Below are 25918 nucleotides of genomic sequence, written 5' to 3'. Positions count from 1 at the left end.
TTGCAGACAAAAACTGTAAAACAAGAAACAAAATCCCACGAAACCAGAAACTTTCAGGACCTGCAAGAGCTTGTTGCAAAACAGGCATATAACTCTGATGTGAGCTCCTTGCACTCAAAGGTTTTGGCTACAAGATTCCCAGAACCAGCAGTATGAAGGAGTATCAGGCTTTAACTTTAAAGTGTGAGAAATGGACAACCTGTGTTCGGGACCAACTGTGGTCTACTGAAGCTGTCCAAGAGAAGCACTGGAGTTCAAGGAGATTAAGATTATAACTACAATTTGCCCAGTGGCTTTATTACTACTTTGGTTTTGGGACAGAGTAGGGAAATCAACTTGATGGCTTTTTCCACTTTCCCTTGCCCCCCCTCCAAACTTTGCCAATGCCTCTTCACTGCTTTGTATAACTGCTTTCCATCACTGACTCCCTGCTCATGGGTCAGGATCAAGACACATGTGCTGCTTCAGTATGCAGCTACAGTAATTTGTCAGTGAGGAAGTGTTCAACCCCAGTTAGGAGAACTGTCCTTTCAGTGGAGAGACCCCGCACAACAGCTGTTAGTAACTGTTCTCATACCACATACAAGCCTCGCTGTGTGGGCAGTGAACAGAAATGTATCTGCAGTATATACCAAGCATTTTCTGGCCAAAAGGCTATTTTTAACATGGAATGGAAGTTGCAAGGAAGATGCTACATGGAGACCTTGGTTGAAGCCAATCATGCTCTTTCTTTGGTCAGTTTTGGTTTTTACCTTGAAAGCCATTGGCAGCTCAATGATGTAGAGGTCAACATAGTCCAGTTGCAGGATCTTCAGGGTTTTCTCCAGCGTGGGACGCACCAGCTCCGGGGGGTGACAGGTATTCCACAGCTGGGGAAACAAGCACAGGTTTTTTTTCTGGGTTCCAGGAGTAAGAGTGAGCATCTTCCAGCTGAACCACCCCTCACACACACAGTCTTATCCTTCTGTCAGAGCCTGTTATGCACAGTGCAAGACAAAGGTGAGGGGACTTATCCTGGCAGGTGTAGAAGATAAGACAGAAATCCTTGCCCAGGACTGTCACAGTAAAGACATGCATATTTGTTTATTACAACACAGGATCTTCTGAGTTGAGTTTACTGCAAACTCTTGCTCAATGATCTTAGACAGATTCCTTTTGTTTTCTGAGCTTTCCAAGCATATGCTTTCACTGGAAAACTTTGTTCCCACAAGAAATCTGTGGTCAGTTTTATGCTTGAAGGCAGAAGCTCGCATCATGTGAGTTAGCTGTTGAACAGCCAAGCACCCAGCACAAAAAGACAAAGAGAATCTTTTGGTTTTCTCCTGTGGTTGTGGAGCCTGACTGCCTGCCTGATCTAGGGAAGTTTTAGTTTACTCCCTGATCCTCACTGAAAGATGTATAATGTTTAGTTACTGCAATGCAGGTGTGACTAGTTAGAGCCTTTTCAATCTCTCTAATCATGACTAGTTAGAGCCTTTTCAACCTCTCTAATCACAACTGCTTCCTTGCAGGGTTATGCCCTGATGTTGCTATGGAGTGTGTTTAGTTGATGAGCTTTCAGTACTATCTCTAACTGAACTCTGCTGATGCAAATTATCTTGTGAGGATAATAACATAGCATGGTAATTAGTAACCAAGAGCTCTTTGTAAATGGATTGCTGTAGTTAAAATCGACAAAACCTGGAATTAATGCACAATGGAAGGTTTAAAGTGCCATTTGTCTGAACACAATAAACTGGGCTATTTTACCTTTTTTTCAATGCACAGAACTGACATGAGGAGTCATATTGAGGTTTTTGGCACCTTTATTGGCTGGAAAAATCTACAGCTTGTTGGTATGGTCATTGTCTTGTCAGTTCTGCCACCAAAGCTGGCAGTCACTGCATGCCAAGGTGTAGAATGGATTGGTTCTTGAGACAGGAAACACTTGACTTGCCATTTCAGGGGAAGATAATGATTATAGGTATCAAAGAACATAGCCTAGGTGAGCTTTAAATTATTCTAGATGTTTGTTCTTTTTTTACACTATTTTATAGATATTCCTCAGGGAAACAATATGCTCAGTTCTGCCAGCAGAGACAAGGATGTGCTGTCTTTAAGTTCAGTTGTGTTGAGCACAGTACATTTGACCCTGCCCTAAGCTGATGAACCAAAAGAGGGTTTGGCACCTGGAAATTCATACCAGACATTGCCCATTTCTATTTTGCAAGGTATGAAGACTTTGTGATCGTTAGATGGTGGTTACACAGGCTGAGGTGTACTGCAGTAAAGGAACCAAGATCTTCTTAGAGTTTTAAGTTGTTCCAGTGGATTTCCTGAAAGCCTTAGGTCTGGGTGTTTTTTAAGCAGTGCATATGTAAAATGAGATGGACTTGAATATAACTAAGTAAACGAGTCTGTATACTCTTCATGTTTATTTTGTTTCATTACTGTGTTTTGGAAATTTAGTAACCTGAGGTATGTTGATAGTTTAGAAGCAGTTTTTCCGAGCTCCCTTTCTACTGCAGTGTTATTGAACTTAGTCCTTTCCAGTGAATATACTTCCTTTGAAAAAACAGCAAAAGTTCTAAAGAAACAGCCTTTAGAAATAGCAAACATTTGTACTATGTTAATAACATAGATGCCATGGAAACTTAAGAGTTTCATAACTGTTTTCATGAGTTTTACAAGTTACTGTAGTATCTACCTAAGTAGAACCCATGTAGATGTTTGAGCAGTCAAAGCTGCCAGCTGGCTTTGGCATTTCAGGACACCATGTTTCCTGGAAATGTTACTTCTAGTTTAATGAAAGAAATATCTTGGGATGAAAGAGGAGACGCAAAAGGTCTTGCAATATAAGCCAAGTGAGATGTTGGCAGTTGATATAAAACCTCTAAAATTTCTGGATGCTGAGCTGCTCTGCCTGATCAGCCAGCCAGCAGCAGAGCCAAGTGCAAATGATTTCAACTGGCAGATGCAGCATGAATGCACCAAGTCACCATTCCAGTGACACTGCCACTCAGCAGGGCTGTTCTTGTTAATTCCTGCTGATGGACCAGCCTCCAGTTGAAGCCAAAGCACCGTCTCTGCTTAAGGAAGTATCTGCATGAGGGGCTTGAGTCTGAAATGTCTTGGGAATTTCCAGTATTTTTGGGGTCAGCAAGGCTGAAAACAAAACTAACTTCTGACGTGGGAACTGCTTCTGAGAGTGATCTACTGTAACTAATGTTTCCTAGAAGATGCAACAGTTCGTATCGGTCGGTTACCAGTCCATGGCTGAGGTACCTGCCAGTGGCTTGATACTTGTTTGTACCTCTCAAGTTGTGAGGTACATAAGGCTAAAGATACAAAAGTTCATTAGGCAAGGGATATCCAGTCCCATTCCTCCTGGGAAGCTCAGAGCTGATGTGAAAACGTTCACTGAAATCTGTGAAAATCCTGGATTGTGATGGATTGACTTGGTTGCAGAATATTTTCTTCTTCTGCCTTTGAAGTCTTTAAAGACTACAGATATGCTCTAATGAGCACCCTGAGCACCTGAAGTTTTGGCAAGCACAGGTAGGACACAACAGAAAGATAAATTCACGTGTCTCATCTCAGAGTCACAAGGCAGGATGCAACCACAACTGACTCTTGTGATACTGCAATTTGCAGCCCGGTGGCTTGCAGGATCTGCAGTTTAGGGGAAAACTGAACTTACAATCAACAAATCGAATGTAGTTTTATAGATGGCTCAATGTTTAAGTGGTGATTATCAACTAGGAAAATACTCCAGTGATTAGATCAGACAACTGAATATAGAAAGATGTAATAAAATAAGTTTGGAAACTTCACAAAGAGATGTGCTTTCACAGAACCTAGAGGCTTATATGGGAAAATAAACTGCAGGGGAAACAGTTGGGAAAGTTAAAAGGTTCAAAATTGTTAGGACATCTGGTTCTAACCTTTTGGCACAATTCTGTGTTTTCAATTTGGAATATTGCTGGTAATTTGCAGTAATGAAACTATAAAACAGCTGAAACAAAGTATTTCAACTTTGATTCAAATCAACATATTTGGCATATGAGAGACTGGGAGACTACCCTGATAAAGGTGGAAAATTTGAGAACACAAAGTTTTTCTTAGGATGGCAAGGTTCTTACTACTAGACCCAAGCAGGGAACTTGGAAAAGAGTTGCATACTTACAGATTGGAAATTGCTGTACTTGGAAATTGGTCTACAGCTGCTGAAAATCCACTTGGTCTGCAAGTTACCCCATCTGAAGCTTAGTTTCCCAGATCATAGAACTTAACTAAACTGCTCAGAGTAAAATGGGCCTTTTATCCCATGGCATCTTTCACCCTAGGAACCATGGTATTTATTTCCAAGGTTGTTGAATAACTTTTGTGGATTATGTCTTATTTGGGAAAGGAGAAGGAAAATATTATGTTGATATGTTCAAAGAAGCACTGCAGGAAGGGGGACTTGAAGCCATAGACTTCACTTTAGTGTCCAGGTTTTAACCTGGACAAAATTTTCTGGAGCTATCTGATCTTTATTCCGCAATGTACAATGAGCTTTCTTGCTCATACCTGGGATAGTCATTGTAATTGTAGTATCCCTTCTCTGATGGAAGTGTCTGACAAAAGCTTTCATTCTTCTAAGAGAGAATCAACTCTTAGAGCCAAGACTTTAAAGTACTAACTAGCTCTTGCATTACTTTAGCCTTGTTGCTCTAGAGCAGAAGTGTGATGACATCTTCTCTCCAAGTAAGTTGATTCATCATCCTTGAACTTTTTAATGACAGGTGATACAGTAACCAAGGGTGTAGCTTTATGAGTAGTTTTCTGGCAATAGTACCAATGTACTTGCTGTTCTCCTGGTACACAGACGCTTGCTCCCACCCCTTTCATTGTGCAATATCACGGCAAACCTGTATGGAGAATTTCTCTAACAGAAAATAACTCATTTGCCAGATCATTATCCACATCAGGCTCAGTGTGTGACTATATAAATGTGTATGCCAGCAAAACACATGGGACAATAACAACTTGGGAAGCACAACTGAGTGTAGCAATGGTCTGAACTTGCAGGTATCTACACTACTAAGCAGAATTCTAATACTGATAGGGCTTTAAACTGAAAACAATAGTGATTCCTGTGCTTAACAGCAAATCTAGTTCTCGTAAAGCTCTGCAGCATTATGGTAATGCTAGCAAAGAAAAATAAAGGATGTTGGATTTGGAAGTATGCCAGATGTTGACCACTGGCATTCTTAAGAAAGCACACTCACAGAAATTAAGGACTTGTGTAAATAATCCAAATATAGCTTCTCACCTTGCCACAGTAAAAAATGTCTTCCCGTTTGATTCTTCCTTCAGCAATCTTCTCCCGGATGGCTTGTCCCACTTCATGCTCATTGTAGTAGACAAAGGCACCGTCAATATGGCGGTAACCAGTATCAATGGCAATCTTCACTGACTCCAAGCAGGAACCTTTAGGAGTCTAATGGGAGAAGAAAAAGAATAAACAGGTTTGGCCTCCTGCCTGCCTCTCCTTTAATGCTATAGAGTCCCTGAGATATGAATGAGGTTCATGCTGGAGTTTGTCCAGTCTCCATCACCTCCATCCATTTGTCCATCCATCACCTCCATCCATTTGTCCATCCATCACCTTCCAAGACACCTGTGTTTCAACTTGTGAATAAAAATGGGCTGTGCATTTTAAGTGACTGGGAAAAGCAGCAAAGCAAATATTTCTGTGTGTCTGGGAAAGAGAGAGTACTGGAGTCCTCAGAAAGTAGAATTGAATGTATTCGATATGAAAATTATTTCAGAATTTCCTATCTAGAGAGCAAGGGCTTTCCTACAACAACAGTTTGATAAAATCCCCAAACAGAGGCTGTTTGAATACCTCATGGCCCAGTAGAGCTTTCAGCAGAGCAGGAATTTGGATTTGATCTCTTTCTCCTCAAATGGATTTACTATTGGTGGTATCACAATCTGAAGGGTGATGCCTCAGGACTGTCTACTGCTGTTCTCAGTTCTGGATAGTTGCTTTACTGTGTGGCTAAGCACCAGTAGATGCTTTAGTGTGATGTTACTGCTTCAGTTTAAGATGAGCCCAAGAAATGTCTTAATAAGTCCAAGTGGCATTTTTGTACTGTGTGCTGCACTTCAAATTCAGAGTGAGCTTATTTTTTTCAGAACAGTCATATTTTCCATTAGCCAATGTGGCAAGCAAAATGCACATGGGCCAAACCAAGCAAAGAAAGCATTAATCTGGTAACTGAAATATTTTGACTGATCACTGAAATTTTTGTACTGAAAACATCTTATTGTTCCCCCACTTTGTATAATGAGAGGGCAGCTCTAAGTGGTGGTGGTGAAGAGCTCTCAGCAACATGTTGCAATGCTATTCTCCCACCCTTTTCATAGGCATTGCTCTGCTGAGTTGAGGACATCTGATGCACTTAAAAAAGTGAAATAGGGCAAGCCAACCTACTCTGCTGTGCTGCTGTCAGTAGCAAATATCAGGAGGTGGATTTTGCTACCTCCAATTGAAGGGCCAAGGCCGTGCTGCTTTTCCTACTAAAAAAAAAAAACCCAGGTGCCAGAGACATGTGAAGATGAGGCAGGATATGAAGAGAGGATGTCAAATTTGTTGGTTTTGCTGGTGCCAAGGAAAGACAAGAATCAGGACTGTGTGTGGAGGACCATTTTTCACCACAGCAGTCAGACACCCTTCTCTCTCTCCAAGCTTCCCTTTTATAGCAGCCACTGGCTTAGCTGTCTGGAAGTTCTCCGTAAAGTAAGAGTAAAATTAGAGTTCTGCTTCTAGAAGAGCTCTGCTGAACTAGAAGGTATGAAAGCTGTAGTCACCACAGGATGCTGCAGCAACCAAGGACATTGGTCTGCCCTTCCACATTCATGGAAGAAAGATCTATGAAGAACTGCTGAAGACACTTGGGGGTCAACCTCTGTGTCTTTTGGTCCCAGAGCTGAGCCCCTGAGCTATGCACAAGGTTCATGCTGGAGTTCATCCAGTCTAACTGTCCCTTACCTCCCCAGATATCTGTGTTTCAACTTCCGGATAAAAATATGTAGAATCTGGTGGCAGATTATTCTGTGGCAATGGGACTATATCCCAGACTGCTTGCTCTGCTCTTTAGTGTCCTATCTGGGCTGGCTGCTATCAGACATGACTGGACCAACTTCTATTTGGGCTCAGGGGAGACTTTTCTGCTCCAGCATACAGTGCCTAGAGGTTACTTAAAATGCAAAGCTGCTCACACTTGCCCTGATTTATTACAGATGTGGGTGAGGGCTAAGAGGCAAACAGGCACAATTTGGCATGCTAAAGTATTTACAGCAGTGACAATGTAATATTGTCTGCTTAATTGAGAGAGACAGTGAAACACTTGTTTGAATACTTTGCTCCTTTCATTGTGGGAGCCTCCCAAAGGCACGCCTAGCCCCTGCCAAGGCCCTTTCCTAGTTGTTAGTAGGATGTAATGAAGACTATGACAGCTGAAAGCCTTTGAGGCGCAGTCAATGGCTAGTTTTCACTTGGGGCATGTTGGGCAGTGTTACAGAAGCGCAAGGCATGGAGCAGTGACAACCTCCAACATGTTCACTGCTTTGTCCTTGCCTGAACCTGCAGGCAAGGATTTGAGGAAGGCAGCAGGCAAAAAGCTCTGACAGGAGTACTACAAGCCTGCCTACTACTGATGACAACAACATCAAACCTCTGCCTCAGCAGTGAGCTGCATGAGTTTGCAAAGCTCAAACTGACTACCGCAGAGCAACAGGGCTTAGCTTAAAGGTCCTGTGAGCTCAAGTCTAAGTGATGACTAGTTATCCAAACGAGAAGTATATTTTTAAAACATGCAGTCAGTGTTTTCTCCTGATGAAACCTGATTTTTCAAGCAGTGTGACTTTTAGATAGCTTCAGCCTGTCTGGCTTCTACCATTCGAGTGTATGAAAGCAGAGCATTCAGAGTACAGTGACACGCTATCTTAATACAGATTAAAAAAGAAAAAAGTTATGAGTTTTTTTTGGTTTGTTTTTCTACTTTTTCGCTTTTGTTAAAGAGCCTGAAAATGGGGTGTGGACCTGATCCTAGAATTTCCTCTCTCTTCTCTTTGCACTCCTGGGAGATTGCATGAACATGACTCCCAGTTGTTTCCTGAAGCTGTAAACTAAACTCCACCAAGCAAGGAAAGGCTGATAACTGAATTGCATCTTTTCTCAAACACCAGGGCCAGTCTGGTCAGTAACAAAAGCAGAAGGAATAGGTGAAAAAAGGTAGAGTTTCACATACAGGGAAACAGCATAATTGCTGACTTGGAAGGAGAGTGGAATAGAAGAAAATGAGAAAACTTGCAGTTACTGCAATTGCCTTTGGCTGAATCAGTTAATTTATGTTAGAGCTGAACTTATTTCTTAATCTTTTGCATGGGACTAACACACATCTGTACAAATAATTTTGTGAAAGACTCCTCCATCTCAAGGAATAATCTTATTCTTTAGGGGCTTGAGAAGGCCTTTTTTTTGGACCAGGCCTTAATTACCAATGGACAGAGATGGGTTTATATTAAATATAAATGTTTTCGTTGCACTAGTTCATTTCGTCTGATGTGGTATATTAGTTCTGACAGATTCTGGTCTAAGGTGCTTCATATAAAAATGCAAGGCAACCTAGGGAACAGTTTTTGGAAAATCCTGCCTCTATTGAACCATCCCAGATGAAGGACTGGGACATCTGCAAGTCTGGAAACTTTATACCATATGTTTATTTTCATTCTGATGGAGAAACTATCATTTCTAGCATTTCACATATCTAATCCTTCCAAATCCTGCAGGAATGGGCTGTGGTAAACTGTGCTGATGAGTTGCACAGGCTAGTCATGTTGTGGTTTTGCCACTTTTTAGAAGTGTTGTCTTAAATGTCGTATCTTATTCCATTGTTTCCTGACAGACCATATTAAAGCTGGATGACTCAGATCACCACTGCTCATCTATCTTTCCATCGGAGAAGGTAAAAAATATGTATCTCCCCTCAACCGCACTGCTTAGCCTGAGAAGTTTTAATCTCTTCTGTCTTTTGTGGAAATAAAAGTCTATAGTAGTGACCAGATCAGAGACTACCAACTGAAAAACAACTTTTACTTAAGTGTAGGTGTAATTCTGTGATATGACAACTCTTACATCTCGTAGTGTCGTATAAGGGTTAATACTTCAGTCACAGCAGCTGATGGAGTGCCTCCCAAGCTGCCTGGCCATGAGACAGCCACTTTTATTCTACCAGGAGAGCCAGACCTCCTCCTTTTCCTTATTGTGGGTTATATTCACGGATGTATGTTATCTAAAGTATTGTTGCTTATTCTTTCTGCTCATTTTGGGTAAGCCTTTATCCTTGTACCATTCCCAAATAAGCACGGCTCATGTTTAAAGCAGCACTAATATCAGATGAGGTACTGAAACATCTCTGTGCTATAAACCTTTCTTTGTCAGTAGTAATTCTGGGCTCTTTGGCCTGAAGACAAATTTTTGCTTCTTTAATACTTCTTATTTAAGTGTAGGTAAGAGGTATGTTTGATCATTAGCTGTAATTAATGTTTCAGTTTCTAATCAGTGCACCCTGCAACTATGCCACTTTGATCAAGGACTGTTGCTTTAGAACTGTAATTTTATAACCACTTGAACGCTCAAAGTCAGATTTTTATCTTCAGTGCTCTTACAGTCAATCAGAAAAGATATTAAACTTATTATATGATTTATGATAAAGGAAAAACTGCTTAATCACTAATAATTGCTTCAATGCCATCTAGGTTATTTTTAAGACCATGGAGTTTAAGGGAGCAATATATGAAATTATTCCCTCAATCAATAGGTTGTAAACCTGCTGATTTATCACCACACGACTTATTAAATCAGTATCAGTTTCCTTCAGGCTCCATTGTGAATAAATCTGGCAGAAGGACAGGAGGGAAGACTCAGATCTGCACCTTCACCGGAATAAAAAAGCAGCAATTTGGCCCCTTCTTGATAGATGAAGTAGCCAACTGGCCAGTTCCTACATTTTATGAGTCTGAAAAAGCAATGTTCTTCATCACTTCTGCCTGTCTGAATGGATCTGCTCTCTTTTTCCTCTGAGACAATGAACTTTTTTATTTTTTAATGTTTATTCCAGACACCTTCCACCACATCCCATTTTGTTAAAAACTTTTCTCCCTACCATAGAAAATGTACAGCTTCAGTTTTGCTCATGGTTTCATGTGACCAAGCCACAGGAGAATATTTTTTGTGCAGGCATGCCTGTGAATTTTACTGTCACCTCTTAAGTAGAACGTTATTTGCTCAACACTTAGTTGTTGTTCTACTCATTACTGTTATTTAGCTGCCCTCCAAATCTTTTGCTTTTCCTATAGCATCCTTTTCTGGTCAGCAATTTCCATTAGCTTTCCAGCTGATAAAGAGGGATTCTGGTTATCTCCACGGGCAAAGCTAACAGAACACATTAGTAGTAGACTGCAACCTTGCAAAACCACATGAACAGCTACCACAGGCGCTGCTTTTATAAATGTCTTATAACATCACTACTGTCATTTACTCTTTATTAGTTCATATAGTAAAGGAAAACAGTCTGACTTGGGCTTCCAGATTCTGCTCTGCCTCATTTCACATATATATTCAGCTTTACAGGGTTGCACCAGTCTCAGCAGCATGTGAGAACCAAGGAAACAGCATTGCACTAGTTAGTGCAATGGTATCCAGTCCCTTATCTGGGAATAATGATCCTGGTAGGAAGAGTTTCTTGTGTTGAGAGAGACAGGGCCATCTCCTGGAAAAATCTGAATTTAGCTGCAGCTGAATTACACAAGAGATCTAAACTGTGGGCTAAACTCCAGTCCTAACCTATAATTTAAGATGTGGAGCTGTTGTTTAGGAATCTTAGTCAGCTAAACACAGGAAGGAGAAAGTAGGTAAATTCCTAGACTCCGAGCCTCTCTCACACACAGACTCTTATGCAAGTTTCTAGAAGCCCAAATGCTTATTTCCATTTGCCTGTTCTCTGGACAAACTGGCAAAGAGGAGTGGTTTAAGATGTTAGGAACGGAGCACAGAAAACATGTGTACTGAAGGCACTACAGGAAAGCACAGGTTGAGTTTACAAAGCCAGAGGATATGAGCCACACAAGGGTACATTCTTAGAATTGTTTAATCTTGTAAAGAAGAAGCTGTACTGTACACCTCTTTCTTGGAAAATGCAACTGCCAGCACACCCCCTCCTCTCATACACCGGAAAATCTGGCTTTCATCCCCCGGAAGCATTGACAGCCACCATCCAGGAAGCAAAACCCAGCAAAGGGATCTCTGCAAAAGCAGGTAGAGATGAGAACAGAGGCAGAGAGCACAGTTCAGAGCCATGAGCTGGATGCCAGCCCAGAGCTTTGCTTTATGTCACGCAGTGAATTGCCTTACAAAGTGGATGGTAGCAAATATGCTCAGAGAAGATGGAGGGAATGGTGATGCTTGCTGCCTTGTGTCACACTGTGAACAAGCATGGTGCCTTTCTCCTCTAGGCTGATATCCTGTCAGTGGCCTGACGCATGAGGTTTGATTGCCCATAGAACAGAAATTAGATTGCATAACTGCAGATTTAACATTTCTAGAATTCCTGTGACATTATTATTCTAGGATTTAGCCAAAGCTGTCTTCAGGAAAGCCTTATTATTGTAGCTGGCAGATGCTGCTGGCGTTATTTTTACCACTTAATTGCAGAATCCTCTGGTTTAGGATGGCCACTTTTCACCTGATGCAAATTCACTTAATGCAAGCCTAAACTGAAGGGCTGCCATGCCTCTCTGTCAGCCACTGAAGGATTCAAGCAAACCAAGCACACCCAGGTCCTATGCTTGCAGTGTCAGCATGGTGGACTGGGACAGTTTCCTGAAGAGCTGGAGGACACGATAGCCATCTGGCCAGCCTTGGAAAGCACAGATCTAACTGGAAGGGTGGATGCTATCAAAATACCATTCAGACAAGAGATGTAGTCCCAGGGATGCGTGTGGTACAAGGGGAAGACAAAGCACCATCTTATGCGATAACAAGAGAAAAAAAAGATTGCCAGCAGTCCTTCTACTTTGTTCCCTAGAGTTAAAGGGGAGAGGTTTCTGGCGCCAGTTCGAAGAAGCATTTACAAATGCAGATGTAAAACTTGGGGAATTCCACCACCTAGTTAGCTGAACCAACAAAAGTTGGCTTTAATGAAGCCTAGAGAGGAATTTTCTGCACGTTTTCAAGTTTTGACAAATGTGGCCTCCTAGGCCAACCAGAGACACAACCCAGCTTCCCGCATGAGCTGCAAGAACATGCTTATGCTGTTCTTTGGAGAATTGCAGGCAATCAGGGACACATGGGAGTGCAGAGTCATATTTAACATATGGACTCAGTCAAGGCCTTTCTAGAATATGAAGGTTTGTCTGGAAAATTGGACTCTACATGTTCTTGCCAAAAAGCGTATCTCTCAGTTGTGTTAATTTAGATTACTAACTCATATGGGTTCCGTTTTTTCACTCTTCAACAATGCCAGTGATTCCCTGTCTCATCTTCTATCAAACAATTTCATAACTTTTATTTATGTAGGAAGGCTTTCTTTGTGGCTTTTGAGCAGGGTTAAAAATCCATTACGTTTGGAAAGCCAGAGGAAAAGAGAAATTCCTTTTTTGTCAATATCTGGCCTTGATATTATTGCATTGGTAGAGCTAGCTTTATAGTTTTTGGAAGAGGGATATATTGAAACAGCTAGTGCTTGTCACTGCACTAAGCAGCTATGGAACGGAAAGCGTCTTCTTTCTGTTTGGTTACTTTTCAGACAAGAATCTCTACAACTAATTTTTGGGTAGTGCTACTGTCTTAAAAGCATATCTGGATTAACTTTCTATTATTTTTGGATCGGCGCTGATTAAACACAATTCTACCCTATACCATAGCCAGACATGTATCTTGGTGGGTGATGTTAGCATCTGATATCCAGCACCCAAAGCCATACTGACTCCTAGGCGAAGCTGTCTCTTAAATGTCACCTGCTCTGGGAACGTTTTCCTCTGGAGTGCTCTTGTGGTGTCCAAGTCTATGTGTGTCGGTACCACATTCAGCAGCCAAGTGATGCAGTGCCAGGTTGGCTTTAAGAGCCAGCCTCTCTGCTTGGATTAGGCAGGCATCCCTGCACTGGGCCAGGAAGTTAATCTGGCTGTCAATGTTTTCACTAGTAGAAGTTGTCCACTTCAGGGAGGGGAAGAATGCATCTCTTGGTCCTGGAGTAGTCTGAAAGTGTTTTCAGGTAGCAGCTGAAATGTCAGCATAGGTTGGAGGTACTATATCTTTTAAAAGAGTTTATTTGAAGGAGTAGGAAGTCTTTCTGAGTGCAATCCACTCAGCAAACTAAAAAATCCCCCATTTTCCAAAACTAGCAATTTTGTGGCCATTTTGCGGCCATTTTGCTTAGAAATCCTCTTTAGGTTAATGAACTCTATAGCTAGAGAGTTAGTGTTTCATCCACCCTCATCTACAAGGCTGGATGCGTCCTCATCAGGAATTTTACATGTTTGCTGTAGTTTCTCGCTACTCGTGTGGTGAAGGACGGAAGCACTAGTTCCCTCCGAACTAGGGCTGAGACATAGAGCATTCACAGAATGCGGGTCAACAACGATTTATTGCGCAGTTACAATCCTTATATCTGCCGCCCAAGCACCTCCCCAGGGTCAGCTGGTTCCTGTCCCTCCTAGCAGCTTCCCGTCCATGCATCAATCCCTACAAATGGCCATTTCGGCAAATACAGCTTTTAATCTGCTGCACATGATTAGACACTAATTGTATTTGCAGCTGGAAACATCACAGAAGCCATTGGCACAAAGTGCAGATTAGTCATACTATCAATTTATTTTCCATTAAGCTTCAGGATTCATAGAAATGAAGAACCACAGAGATTTCAGCAGAGAAGATACACAGAGGTAAAAGAGCATTTCTGCAAATTCAACAGTGTCTTAGAGTCATGTGTTTTGTGCAAATCAAAGTCATGAGAACAAAGCTTATGTCCTCAGAAAGGTTAAATGTAAGAATCTTCTCCGCAGCTTGACAGAGTGATAAGTCATTTTGTCAAATCTAACTTTAAAAAATTATATTAATGGTTAAAATACAGCTCTTACATAAAAGCTAGTGTTTGAACATGCCACATTTCAGAGAAAGAAAGGCAGCTACCTTTTCTGATTGTTTTTTTTTTTCCTAATTAGACTTAGTTTTTCTTTCTTAATGAGATAAAGATGCAATCTTGCATTTATGCAAGCCAAAAATCTTCCATTGTATAACATGAAATTACAGGGAGCTAGAAGGAATTAAGGCATCAAGAGGTGATTGCAGGTAAGGGAGGAGAGGTCAGGGCTGAACCACCAGGAAGGCAAAGTGTTGAAAGCACAGAGATGTAGAAAGACTTTTCCAGCAGCAGAAATGTTGCATGGCAGAAAACAGAAGGTGAATGTAAGATAAACAAACTCTACTTTTCAAAGGTGATTAGTATGCCATTAAAACATACATGACAGAATTTTAAAATACATCATGCACTGTTGAGTTTTTGGCAAAAGCTATTGATGAAAGCAGAATTTGTCCAAAAGCTTTTTGATTTAGTGCATTCCTCTACTCTCTACTCTAACCTATTTGCTATAAGAAGTCTGACCTGTGAAAGCAGTATCTGAAATGTTCACCTGTTCATCCCTCATCCTCTGGCATACTTGCCATCGCCATAGCAAACAGCAGAGATAGATTAAGAAAATAATACAGCCCAGAGTCGCTGCAGTTTCTTTCACACAGACTCCTTCTCTTGTATGTATTTATGTGGTTTCGATCATGTTTCCAATGAGTAGACATGCTCTTGCCAGAGAGCCATATTGTTCTCCTGCCTGCTAAAACTTGATGCCTGCTACTGCACTTCCTCAAGGCATCTGGGGACCAGATACCAAAGAATCCTGCCTTTATCTGCTCTTGGCAACTGGGTCTTGCCAGTAGCTGTGACTTAGTCAAGGAATGAGAAGTAAAATCTGAGAGATTAAGCAACAAGGGCATCATTCAATACCAGGAGACCAGCCACTGAAAGAAAAGCATGCCATCTGCCATCTGTGCAAGCAGAGTGGTCTGAGTATGGTTTAGTCCTCCAAGCACGAAACTAATCAAGTCATGACTTTGTCAGTGAGTGATCTGGCTACAGTTTCAGGATAAATAGTGTTCAGCCTGAAGGCTAGGCTTAGAGTTTACTAACAGGTAGGCAAGGAGCCCCCCATGGCACGTGCAAGATCAGGCACAGTTCTTTTCATGGGCTGCACTGATCTCCTTCCCTCCTGTCTTTGCCTCAAGTGTACAGATCTCCGTTTGGGAGTGTGGCTTTAGGATATCCTCAGAGACCAAGGGAATATAAGGCCACCCTCTGAAACATCTCAGAAATCGCAGCCCTCAAAGACCACATGTTGCTGCTTGCTGGCCTGCCGTGGCTCTGCTGCTCCAAAGCGCTCCCTGAAGACAAGAACTAGTACCGCATGAGGTAATACTGCTGTTTAAAAAGCAGATGGCTTGAGAAAGCTGGTGGTGATTGCTGAAAGGGACTGTAAAGAGGCTCACAATGTCCTTTGGAAATGCTGGTCAGGGGATAAAGCCCAACAACTTTAAAAACACAATTTCTTTTTGGGAACATTCTTCACTTCTTAAGTTCAGGGCATACATATGAGGCTCCATAGCCACATATCCCAGCTGACTCTCCCAGCTCTGTTCAAATCAGATTCCCAATAGCCTTTTTAGGGAAGAAAAAGACAAAATATTTCCCTGGACTACATCTGTGGTGATTTCATGTGGGTCCATAAGGATCACTTCATTAGAGGCTAACTTCAGACTCAGTACTTGCTGAGTTAAAGACATATTCATGTAATTGTTCACATTAAAAGTACTGCGGTATTTATATATTTATTTTAATAGCATGTTGTGGGAAGTAAGCTAAGGCTGTAAGGACAATAACATGTTCCTGTTCTTGCCACTGCCTCTCTTATCTCATTCAAGAAAACAATCTAGAAGCCAAGTGGAGGGTTAGCTCAAGAGGAATACAGTTGTCTGAGGCAGAGAAAGAGAAGTTTGTAGGAAAGAGGTTTAAAAGTGGAAGCCTAAGCTTCAACCCTGTCTCCAGTGATCTCAGGAACCGCCCCTTCCTGGGGCTTTCAATATACCATCTATTTTGTAGCTTTGTGTGAGGCAGAGAGGGGGACTGAAATCGTTGCTGTGTTCAGCTGATCATGTTTCAGAAGCCGGTGATGGACAGGAGAGGAAGAGGGAATTAAATTGTGTGCAATCCCCCCTTTACTGCAGCTCAGAAATCCAGATGATATCATGGGGCAAGTTACTTCTTTTAACTGAAAGTTAACCCATGGCAGCTCAAAAGACAGGCACCTTGCAACAGAGATGCAGCCTGCACAGTTAAGAGCAATTGAAATAGTTTGTGTGCTCACATCCTTGCGCGAGGAACTTTCTGGCATAAGAGGTCCTATGAGAGCACTAGGGGCTGTTAGGCCTGTACAATGAAAAGTTACTTTGCTCAGCTTCTAGCTTGGGTGTAAAAAGTAATTCAGGGTGCCAAAACAGTGTTTATACTTATCCAAAGCAGATTTCTTTGTTTGCTGGTTGTTGTTTTTTTTTCTTCTTTAAACTTGGTCACTCAGATTGGATGTGGAAGCCTTGGATGAACTTTTCCTCTCCCTGATTCAAACCAGCAGTTTCTTCTTAAACACAACCCAAACTGTCTGGGCGCTCACAAGAGTTACTTTGTGGTAATTAAGGATTTGGGGAAATAGGTCTCTCTCCCTCTGGGCTGGCTGCCATACTGAGTTCTTCAGCATCCAAAGCTGCGAGGCTGCTAGGCAGCATGCTTTCCCATGGGGAAGGTGCTCCTTCTGCTCCAGCCTGCAGGTGTTTCTTGTCTGCCTCTAGCTATCACATACCCCCATGATCACATTATTTCCCTGGGCTTTGTGATATTCATTTAATCCCCAGAGGCAGGATTGAATCTGGTTTCCCATCACCCATGTGGATTCCCTCATCAGTGGGCTATTGAGGGAAAGGCAACTGCTACCTCCAACTGCTTTAATAATCCTTTCATTCCTCAGCTTGTACTGCCAGTGCCCAAAATGAAATGCTTTGCCATTTGTTTTGCCTGAAACTATTCCACAAAACTGCTTCCAATTTATGGATGGATTTGGCTACCTCAGAACCTCATTTTTAGCAAAGTCACAACTTGCCAAAAACCCTCACCCAGTGCTATTCTTGAGCGTTTTGCCCAATCTTATGTTTCAGGAGCAGTGCCTGTGTACAGTGTGGTTGCTACAATCTTCCCTCCAAGACCTTTCCTCCCTCAGTCAAAACAGGAAGGCAGGAGAGGAGCTGTGGCCAAGACCCCTTGACCTTCCAGGGAGACAGCAAGTATTTATGTGGAGGCACTGGGCTGGTGATCTTAGCTGTGTTGACAGGGATGAGTTATAAAGTGAAGCAGGCATAAATGCTGTTTTAACAAGGCATAGGATTTCCAGGATTTAGGACTGTTCTTAGCACCTTTCCCCTCTAAACCTGCTTATCCCAGCACCCAATCTGCTTCCAGATGGGTACCAGTACCACTCACTGGACTGTGCTGGGAGCTGAACATCAATGCTGGGAGATGTTGGGAGCCTGGGGAGCTGATCTGGCACTGCTATGGCACTGGGTGATGCCACAGACTCATCAAAGGGACTGTCGTCCTCCACCCTCCCCTGTGGGGCTGCCCTCTCCCCTCCCCCATCTATTTAATATCCTGGAGAATTGGGTCAACGGCTCAGGGGCCCTCAGGGAGGGAAAGCTGGACATGGTGCATCTGCTGGAGCCTTGGCAGAGCCACTCCTGCACACACAGGGCTTTGCCAGAAGGATCCCCAGAGCCAGATGGGCAGAATTGGTCTCAAATTTTGAAGCCATTCGGAGGGCCTTGATAATTCAGATTCACTGCTCCCATTGTGGATCCCTCCCAGACACATGAGGAAAGTGGGAAGGAGTCAGTGACTGAGATTTTTGATGTGTCTCTGAAGTCCATCCTTGCTAGGATGAATAGCTTGATTTATGTAGGCAAGAATCTAATGTGACTTACACCTTTCCTTCCCTGTATGAAGCGGAACACAAAACCAACTTCGATGTACTGAAATTTGCACCAAAAAAAAAACCAAACCCAACCCCCCCCTCCCCCCAAAAACAGGCTAAGCTTTCTAGTTATACAATTATTATTTTCCCTTAAAAAAAAAAGAAAAAAAACCAAATCTTCCATTAAAGAAGCATAAAATATTTTTAAGTGCTTTTCTTCATTAAAAAACCCCAATTTTGTCACTAGTTCTGTGGCCAAGCGAAGACTCCTTTGTTTCTGCTAGGAGATGAATTGATAGCAAATGGATTCATTGTGCTTTCTTACTGTGCTAAGAGAGTAAAGCAAAAAGAAACTCCCAGCATTGCACTACTGTTTTCAGTCTCAAAGAATAAGCTGAATTCTTGTCATCCTGACCTGTATCCAGTCAGGAGAAAAAGCTCTCTTACATCTATGGTGAAAGAGTATTCAGTTAAAATTAATCTGATTATCAAACAGGCCTTTTCTACAGTGGTCCAGGTCTGCTCCAGTTAAGTGATGTACTTTGTTGAGTCAGTTAATTTTTACAACGGACCAAATTTCGATGAACTGATTTATTTTGTGTGCGGTGTTTCACAACTGGAGAAGTATGATTTATCTCCCGAAGTTGTCTTCGGGAGAACAATTCAATTATTTAATATGAGCAAGTCAGGCTGCTGACACATTTCAGTTCTGAAGGCACTGCTGTGCAGTTTATCCAGACAAAGCCCGAAACATGAACACTGGCCTCCTGCCTCTGTTTTTGTGTAACTGACTGTTGGAGTAGCAGATTTCCCTGCTCCATGGCTAACTAGATCTGCCTGGTTTGCTTAACCAGTGAGCACATTCCTGCACTTCAGGAAGAACACTCTGGGCTCATTTTGAGCTACTGGGCTGTAGCACGAGATTGAGAAAACAGATTTGTTTTGGATAAGCTGCTCAAGGACATGAAGGTGCCAGGGTGAATAACCTTTGAAAGAAAGTAAAATGAATCTGCCTCCAAGAGCAAGATGAATAATCTGACAAACGAATGGCTCTGTGTTTTGTATCAAAGCACAAAATGACTAGAAGTCGCAGAGATATGACTCATGAGCAGAAATAGCATGCTGGGGACAGCTGGCACTGTTGCTGCCACCAGCTGCCTGCCCTCACCGCTGGAGAACGGGCGCCTCAGATGCTGCTTCTTAAGCAACTCAGCCTCAAAAGGCTACAGCTAAGCATTTTAAGGGAAACGTGTCAGTGCTAGTCTGTAGCCTCACTCGTTAAGATAAACCTTGAAACAGTCCCGAGTTGCCGCAAAGGCTTTCAGCTCTCTAGGCAGGAGGAACAGGATGGAAACCTTGCCAGGCATCCCACTGGAAGTTGCGCCAGGCACAAGTTAGCACTCGGCAGAGCAGCTTGTCCCAGCTAAGCTGCACTTCACTGCCACTGCAACCAGTTGACAGAAGCCTGTGTTCTTTTATCAGCAAAGCAGCCTTTTTGAGATGGGCAAGTTTAAGTGGTGACCTATTTAGACATCCTGACCCACCAATGACCAGTAGCTGCAAACAATTCCACAACACAATCCCATAGCACCCTGCTACTGTGTTTCCCCATCTGCCCTCTATGACAAGTTCCCTGACTCAAATATACAATCCTACATCCTAGTGTAAAGCTTCAGCCCAGCTCCTCTAGATAGACAGTGTTTTAGATGGTCTTCTGCAAAAAATTAGACTTTTGCAAGTGCCTTATCAGCACTGCTTTCTCTACCTCTTCCAGTTCCTCCTCCCACCCATAACTTTCAAACATGTTTATCATGTCGAAAAAGAAAGACAGCTCAGAAAATCAAACTCCTACAAACGCGGGGGGAGAATGGGTGGTTGGGCATGTGCACCCATTCCCACTGAGGTAGCTTCAATTGCTCTAAATTGGAGTTTCCATAGCAATGCCCTGTCTGCATCATCCTGTTGTCTTGTCCCCCAGCTCTTGCCACCAGAAACAGGAGGTACATGTGAAAAGCAAAAAGCCACCACCCGAGGCTGATTCTGCTGAAAACCAGTTCTCCCTAAAAATGACACATTTTGGCTAGTTGAGCAAGGCTCACCATCCCCTTGATCCATGGGAGGGCAAAGCGGGAAGCAGGATTTTGCAGAGTGGGGAAGAAGGAGCATGCTGATTTTGGGACATTTTAATTTCTGTAGAACGAACTCTTAGCAGGGTTATAGCATTGAAGAAAAGCTGCCTGTGAAAGAGGAACCCCATCTGCCTCCTCTCTCAGCTCCGGCAGGTTACTTGCCACTCTGAGCTCCCTAACTGAACATGGCTAATGCCACAGCATCAGTCCAAGGTGCATCTGGGCTGCAGGTGGGAAGGGCAGCGAGGCAGGAGCACGCCTTTTGCTGGCAGCCTTATTTTAACTCAACTTTTCAACCAGTGTAAAATTGCAGCTCAGGAGTTGGAGACATGTTATTCAAGTCTGCAAAAGAGACACTTCAAGTTTGCTCAGAGTTTTGTCACTGAATTATGCAACGTTCTGGTTTGCTGCGTTAAAACTCCTGCTAGGGAGCTTCATTTTGTTTCACTAACTGTTACTCAAAGAACACACCAGCTGAAAATATCTCCATAAACCCAAGTGATGTGGGGGACGGTGCCCAACCTCTGAAGTTGCAGATTCCCACCGATTCTCCTCATGTAAACCAGCAGTGTTAATCAGGGAGATCTGCAACCTTTTCTACATCACTCATCAATCAACGTTGCCCTAATTGCAGCAATGTTTATTGATTACCTTATTTGACACTGTTATTAATATACCGTAGTACAATTAGTGGGTGTTAAACGACTTTAATCAAGAGTTTTCTTTAAAAAGATACTTTAACTACCTGGTGGTGTGTGGAGTCACACACACAGTATTGTATCTCAACTCTGATACTATTACACAAGAAGGGTTCTGACCACGCTCTCTCTTTGTCCACTCTTCAAACAAACAAACAAACAAGAAAGAACTACTGAAAGAACAGGCGATTTAGGAGAGCAAAAGGCAGCAAGTACTGAGTTGCCTTTGCGCTTCCAGGTGCGCAGAGGAAAGAAGCATCAGTCGTGCTTCCAGAGCCTCGGTGCAGCCGAACCAGCGATCCCAGTCAGATGGGATGGATGCCTGCCCGGGACACGCAAAACTGAAGGATGCAGAATATTTGAGAGTGGTTTGGCCGCTGGCACTCAGCTGTGGGAGCCGCAGGAATCAGGATGCAGGAATTTGGTCTTTGTTTCAGGAACATTCCTTGGAAAGTGTCGGGGCCAACTGCAAGACGGTCCGAAACCCCCCGTCTTATCAGCGCTCGGCGCCGGAGACAGTGGGACCGGTTCCCTCAGGTACCGGGCTTCTCGGGACCGAGTGCTCTAAGCCTCCCTGCCAAGGAGCCGTCTTTCACTGAGTGCCCCATCCCTTCCCGGTGACTCCGGCGGCCCCGGGCTTGCACCGCCCAGACACTCAGCCCCCAGGACCACGACAGAGGGAATCCCGGACCCCCGCACGTCCTCCGCTGTGCTCACCGGCGCGGAGCCGTGCGGCGGTGCGGGATGGTGAGCGCCACACCGCAACCTGGTCAGGAGTTTTAGGGTTTTGTTTTTTTTTCCCCCACCTTTTCCTCCTCTGCGCGCCGCGCACCTCCCGTCCTGCTCACGGGAGCGCTCGGGCTCTAATTCTCCAAGGAGCAAAACGAGAAATAGCCTGGAGGGAAGGAAAGCGAGGGCGGATTTGGCGGGTAGCCCCGGTCGGGGGGTCTGCAGCCAGGGCGATCGCCACCTGCCCCAGCCGGAGGAGCTGAGCGGGGGGTCCCGGCGCCACCGGACTTACTTTTTGGGGGTCGGCATAGGTGCCCAGCCCCAACAGCGGGATGCTGTTCCCGTCGCTCAGCGGGACGCGGTGGTTCTCGGCTGTAAGGTTCATGGTGCCTACAGGTAGGGCCGCCCCGAGCCCGCGGCTGCCTCCGCAGGGGAGGGAGCCAACCGCGGCCCCTGCGCACTGACACCCTCCGACCGGACCGACGGCGCCTCTGAAGGGGCCGAGGTACAAACTGCCCGCTCCCGTCGGCGGGGAATGCCTTTTTGGGGGGCTGAGCCACGTGTGTCCGTGGCGGCCCTGCACCGCGCCCCGCCGCGCCCCGCCCCGCGCCCCGCCCCCCCGCGGCCACCGGTGGCCCCGCGCCCCGCCCCGCTCACCTCCCCGGGGACCCCCTCTGCGAGCCCCGCTGGGTTATCGCGACCGAGGCGGGCCGATGGGCGTCCTGCGCCCCGAGGGCCCCAACGGGTCTTAGCCGCTGCCGGGAGCCCCCTCGGGGCCTCCCTGACCGCAGCTGCCCGTGGGGTGATGGCTGTGCCCTCCTCCCCTGGCTCCCGCAGCAAGGCACGGGCTTCCCAGGCTTTGGCGTTGCAGGTCTTGGAACTTTTCCCACCGAGGTGTAAAGCCCTCTTTTAAATCCCCAAAGTCAAGGTTAGCAAGGACACTTCGTGTCTTGCGGGGACAGTTTCCAGTCTCCTTTCCAAAGGCTACAGGCCACAGGTTGAGAACCCCTGCTGTAGGGGCAAGGAAAGAATTAAGAAAATCCTAGGCAGAAGACTGGTGAATAGCTCCTCTGCCTCAGCTTGAATCCCAAATTACAGAGCACGGGCTCAAGTTCCTCACAGTCTGGTTCTGCTCTGCTGTGGAAAAAATGTATGTATTTCCTACCGCTGATATCCCAGAAGGGGATAATGCCCTGTATGAAATTCAACCTAGGGATCTTACTGTCCTTGTAAAACCCTCAGGGCTATGCCTTTACAGCACTCTGCAAAGATGGAACCTGTCCTGAGCCAGCTACTTTGTGCCCTGAGACTTTGTCTATGCTGAGTTCTCCCCATCTGACTTTGAAGTGTATGGTCTTACATGTCTTCCTAGATCAACCTGAAACTGAGCCCTCTGAGAACATTACTCCTCAGCCGTAACAATGTCCCTTGCCTGATGGATTATTTTATCTCCTCTAATACCCTGCTGAGCTTTCTGTCCATGATAAGAGTTCAGCAGGTTATGCAATTCCAAGAGGGGTTAATGGTTCTGTTGTGATAAGTTATCTTCACCGGGTTCTTGAAATCAATAGATGTGTGCTAGTTTGCATTTGGGGAAAGGGTGAGTGGCTGCTAGGGCTGGGAACCTGCCTGGATAACACCCTAACAATAGACCCTTTTAGTGTCACAGGGTAGATACCTCCAAGGGTCTCCAGTGAAGATGGAAACATTGCCACTTTTACTGGTAGGAATGTCCCAAGCAGCTCATGGCAAAGTGCAAGCCCACTCGATCCCTGCCCCAAAATTACTTGGATATCCTGTAGGACAAGGGTAGCATGCCGTGATGTAAAATGCTCCCTGGGAGGTGGGCTGAGTGTGACTGAGGCTTTCCTGACAGCCTGAGCTTTACCTGGACAGCACAATGCAAAGAACTAGCTGCAAGGTGACTAGGTTCTCATCTCACGGGGCGAAGCTACAAGCCACAGCCTGGCTGTAGGTACTGTGGGCAGCCTGGTCCTGCTAGACCCTGTCTGCTTGTTATTTTAAGTTGTGAGAACCTGTAGGTGCAGGTATTTACATGTGACACGGAGGAAGGTAGGGAACTTGATGACCTCCTTCATGCCTTCCTGTTGTTCTCATGTAACTGGCTATCATTTTCTTGCTGCAGGAGAAGCTCTTACCTCCTCTCTCCATGCCAACCCTGCCTAAGCACACTGTGTTTGTAGGAGGACAAGTCAATGCCTGTGTGTGGAATAGACACAGAATAGAATGGAATAGAACAGAGGAGCAAAAATACGGAGAGAAATGGAAATGAGGTGGGTAGAAAAGAGTCTGATGTGGCAGAGGGCATTCACAGACCTCCTCTTTTCCAGCCCCATACTAACAGAAGTCCTGCTGATTCTTACCCCTGAGCTCCCAGGTCAAGTCCTCCCAAGAACCCTCTTTTCCATAATTCCTCTCGATCAGCAGCTTGCAGGAGGGTTATGGCACAGCTCACTCATTTGCTTCAGGCTCGGAGCACGTCCAGCTTCCTCGTGTTCTGGCACTAGAGCAATGCATGCCCTGAGCTGTGTGTGATCCCAAGCTAAGCAAAGCACAACTGTATCTGCAGAGCCTGTCCTGTGCAAGTGAGCAAGTATATACATATATATATATATATATATATATATATATAAGGAGGCTCTCTGGCAGGAATACAGCAGTCTGATACATAATAGCCTTCAATAACAATTGGGAAAGAAGGATTGACAGACTTGCCGTAATTCACATGAAAGGGAGCATGGGCAGGAGAACAGCTCCTGCTTCTAGGAACACTTGGGCCAAGAGGTCTGTCACCCAGTGAAGCAAGCCACTATCCCCAGGAACCCCTGCATTGCCCAGGCACAAGCCCCCAGCACTTGGTGGGGTTGAAGTGACAGCTGTGGAGTAAGAGGCAAAAGCTATGTCTCTTCTAGGTTCATTGCTAGACTGGTCCTTATGAAATTCAGTCAATGTGCTTGTCAGAGAAACTTGAGAGAGGCAGAGCATTTTACAAGTCCTTCCCCCACCCCTGTGCCTTAACTGACAGCAAATAGCGTGAACACTTTTTACACATGCAACTTTTTAATTCCCACAGCAGCTCTAGTTCCCTACCCTACTGTTTTAATGCCTTTGCAGATTTTATATTAAACCCCAAAAGATGCATAGGAAAAATGAATTTTCTTCCATTTACATCTGAGTTACTATCTCAAAATAGCCTTATTCCATAGAAGCTGGAAATACTAGTGGGTTTTGTGCTGACGACGAGTGCGCGTTAAAGAACAAAGGAAGATGAATAAAGCAGCCTGGAGCCTTTTGCATATAATTCTTGCTAGCAACAATTTCTGCTAGCTGTTCAGGGGAGTACAGTTCTCAGTTTCAGAGCTTAAAAGACTTAACCACACTTTTTACGAGGACATAGTATCTAGCAACTCCAACTGCAAAACAATGTGAGCTTCTAGAGGCGAAGCTTTGGCTGCTGGTTGTTGTTGATCAGCAACTATTCAGGAGCTTTTATAAAATGCAGATGTGATCCCAGTTCTCTCTCTAGGAAACAAAAACAATGAGGTTTCAGCCTGGCCTTACTAGGAAGTAATGAGAATTGCCATCCTATTGACACAAGTTCACCTCCTCTAGCAAAGCCTGTAAGCAAAGAACACCTACAAAAGCAACTAAGGTAGGTTTGCAATCCCTGGATCAGTGGCGCTGACTTTTACTGCTACATTAGTCATGCCAGACAAATAAAGAGTAGTGATTTGAAAAGCAGTATCTAATACTTAAACTTTGTCGTGTCTCCACACACAAACAAAATAGATTAAAAAATGCAAATAAAAGTTTGACATCAGTTTTTACAGGAAAAATAGACCAAACATCCGAGGTTTCTTGCTGCTAAAAGTTAGCAGAAATCTCAGGTAAAGAAGGTGCTTAACGGCCTCCTTACCTGAACAAAACTAGTCAGCAATCTTTTCAAGTAAAGAGGTCACCCTTTTATTCATTTTATCTCAAATTGCTGAGTATCCTGCGAACAGGAGAAAATGTGTGAGGCTTTTAAATTTAGCCTCCCCAGTTCTGGGAGGATAAAAAATGGGAATGAGAAGGAATCATCGATTGAGAAGGGCTGGCCTTGTATTCTTCTAGGTTTCATGTTTTCTCTGAGATTTGTGGGTTGCCCCCTTTTTTTTATTATATTTTGAGCAATCTGTTGTTTCA

The 25918-nt window shown here is 44.1% G+C and overlaps 1 protein-coding gene across 2 annotated transcripts in view; it reads right to left on the bottom strand.

Moving 5' to 3' along the window:
• The window catches only part of AKR1D1 (aldo-keto reductase family 1 member D1), a gene marked incomplete at both ends in the record, with an annotated part of 34866 nt that extends 12769 nt beyond the window's left edge, over positions 1-22097 (bottom strand). For both annotated transcript variants that reach the window (XM_080634491.1, XM_080634492.1), the window contains 3 exons: positions 753-869; positions 5297-5464; positions 22005-22097. In XM_080634491.1, the coding sequence (XP_080490617.1) occupies positions 753-869; positions 5297-5464; positions 22005-22097 (378 nt within the window). The remainder of the gene's footprint in view (positions 1-752; positions 870-5296; positions 5465-22004) is intronic.
• Positions 22098-25918: the final 3821 nt, after the last annotated feature.

This window comes from Psittacula echo, assembly GCF_963264785.1.
Source record: "Psittacula echo genome assembly, chromosome: 1".
NCBI classification, from domain to species: Eukaryota; Metazoa; Chordata; class Aves; order Psittaciformes; family Psittacidae; genus Psittacula; species Psittacula echo.
This window is presented reverse-complemented; position numbering and strand designations above follow the sequence as displayed.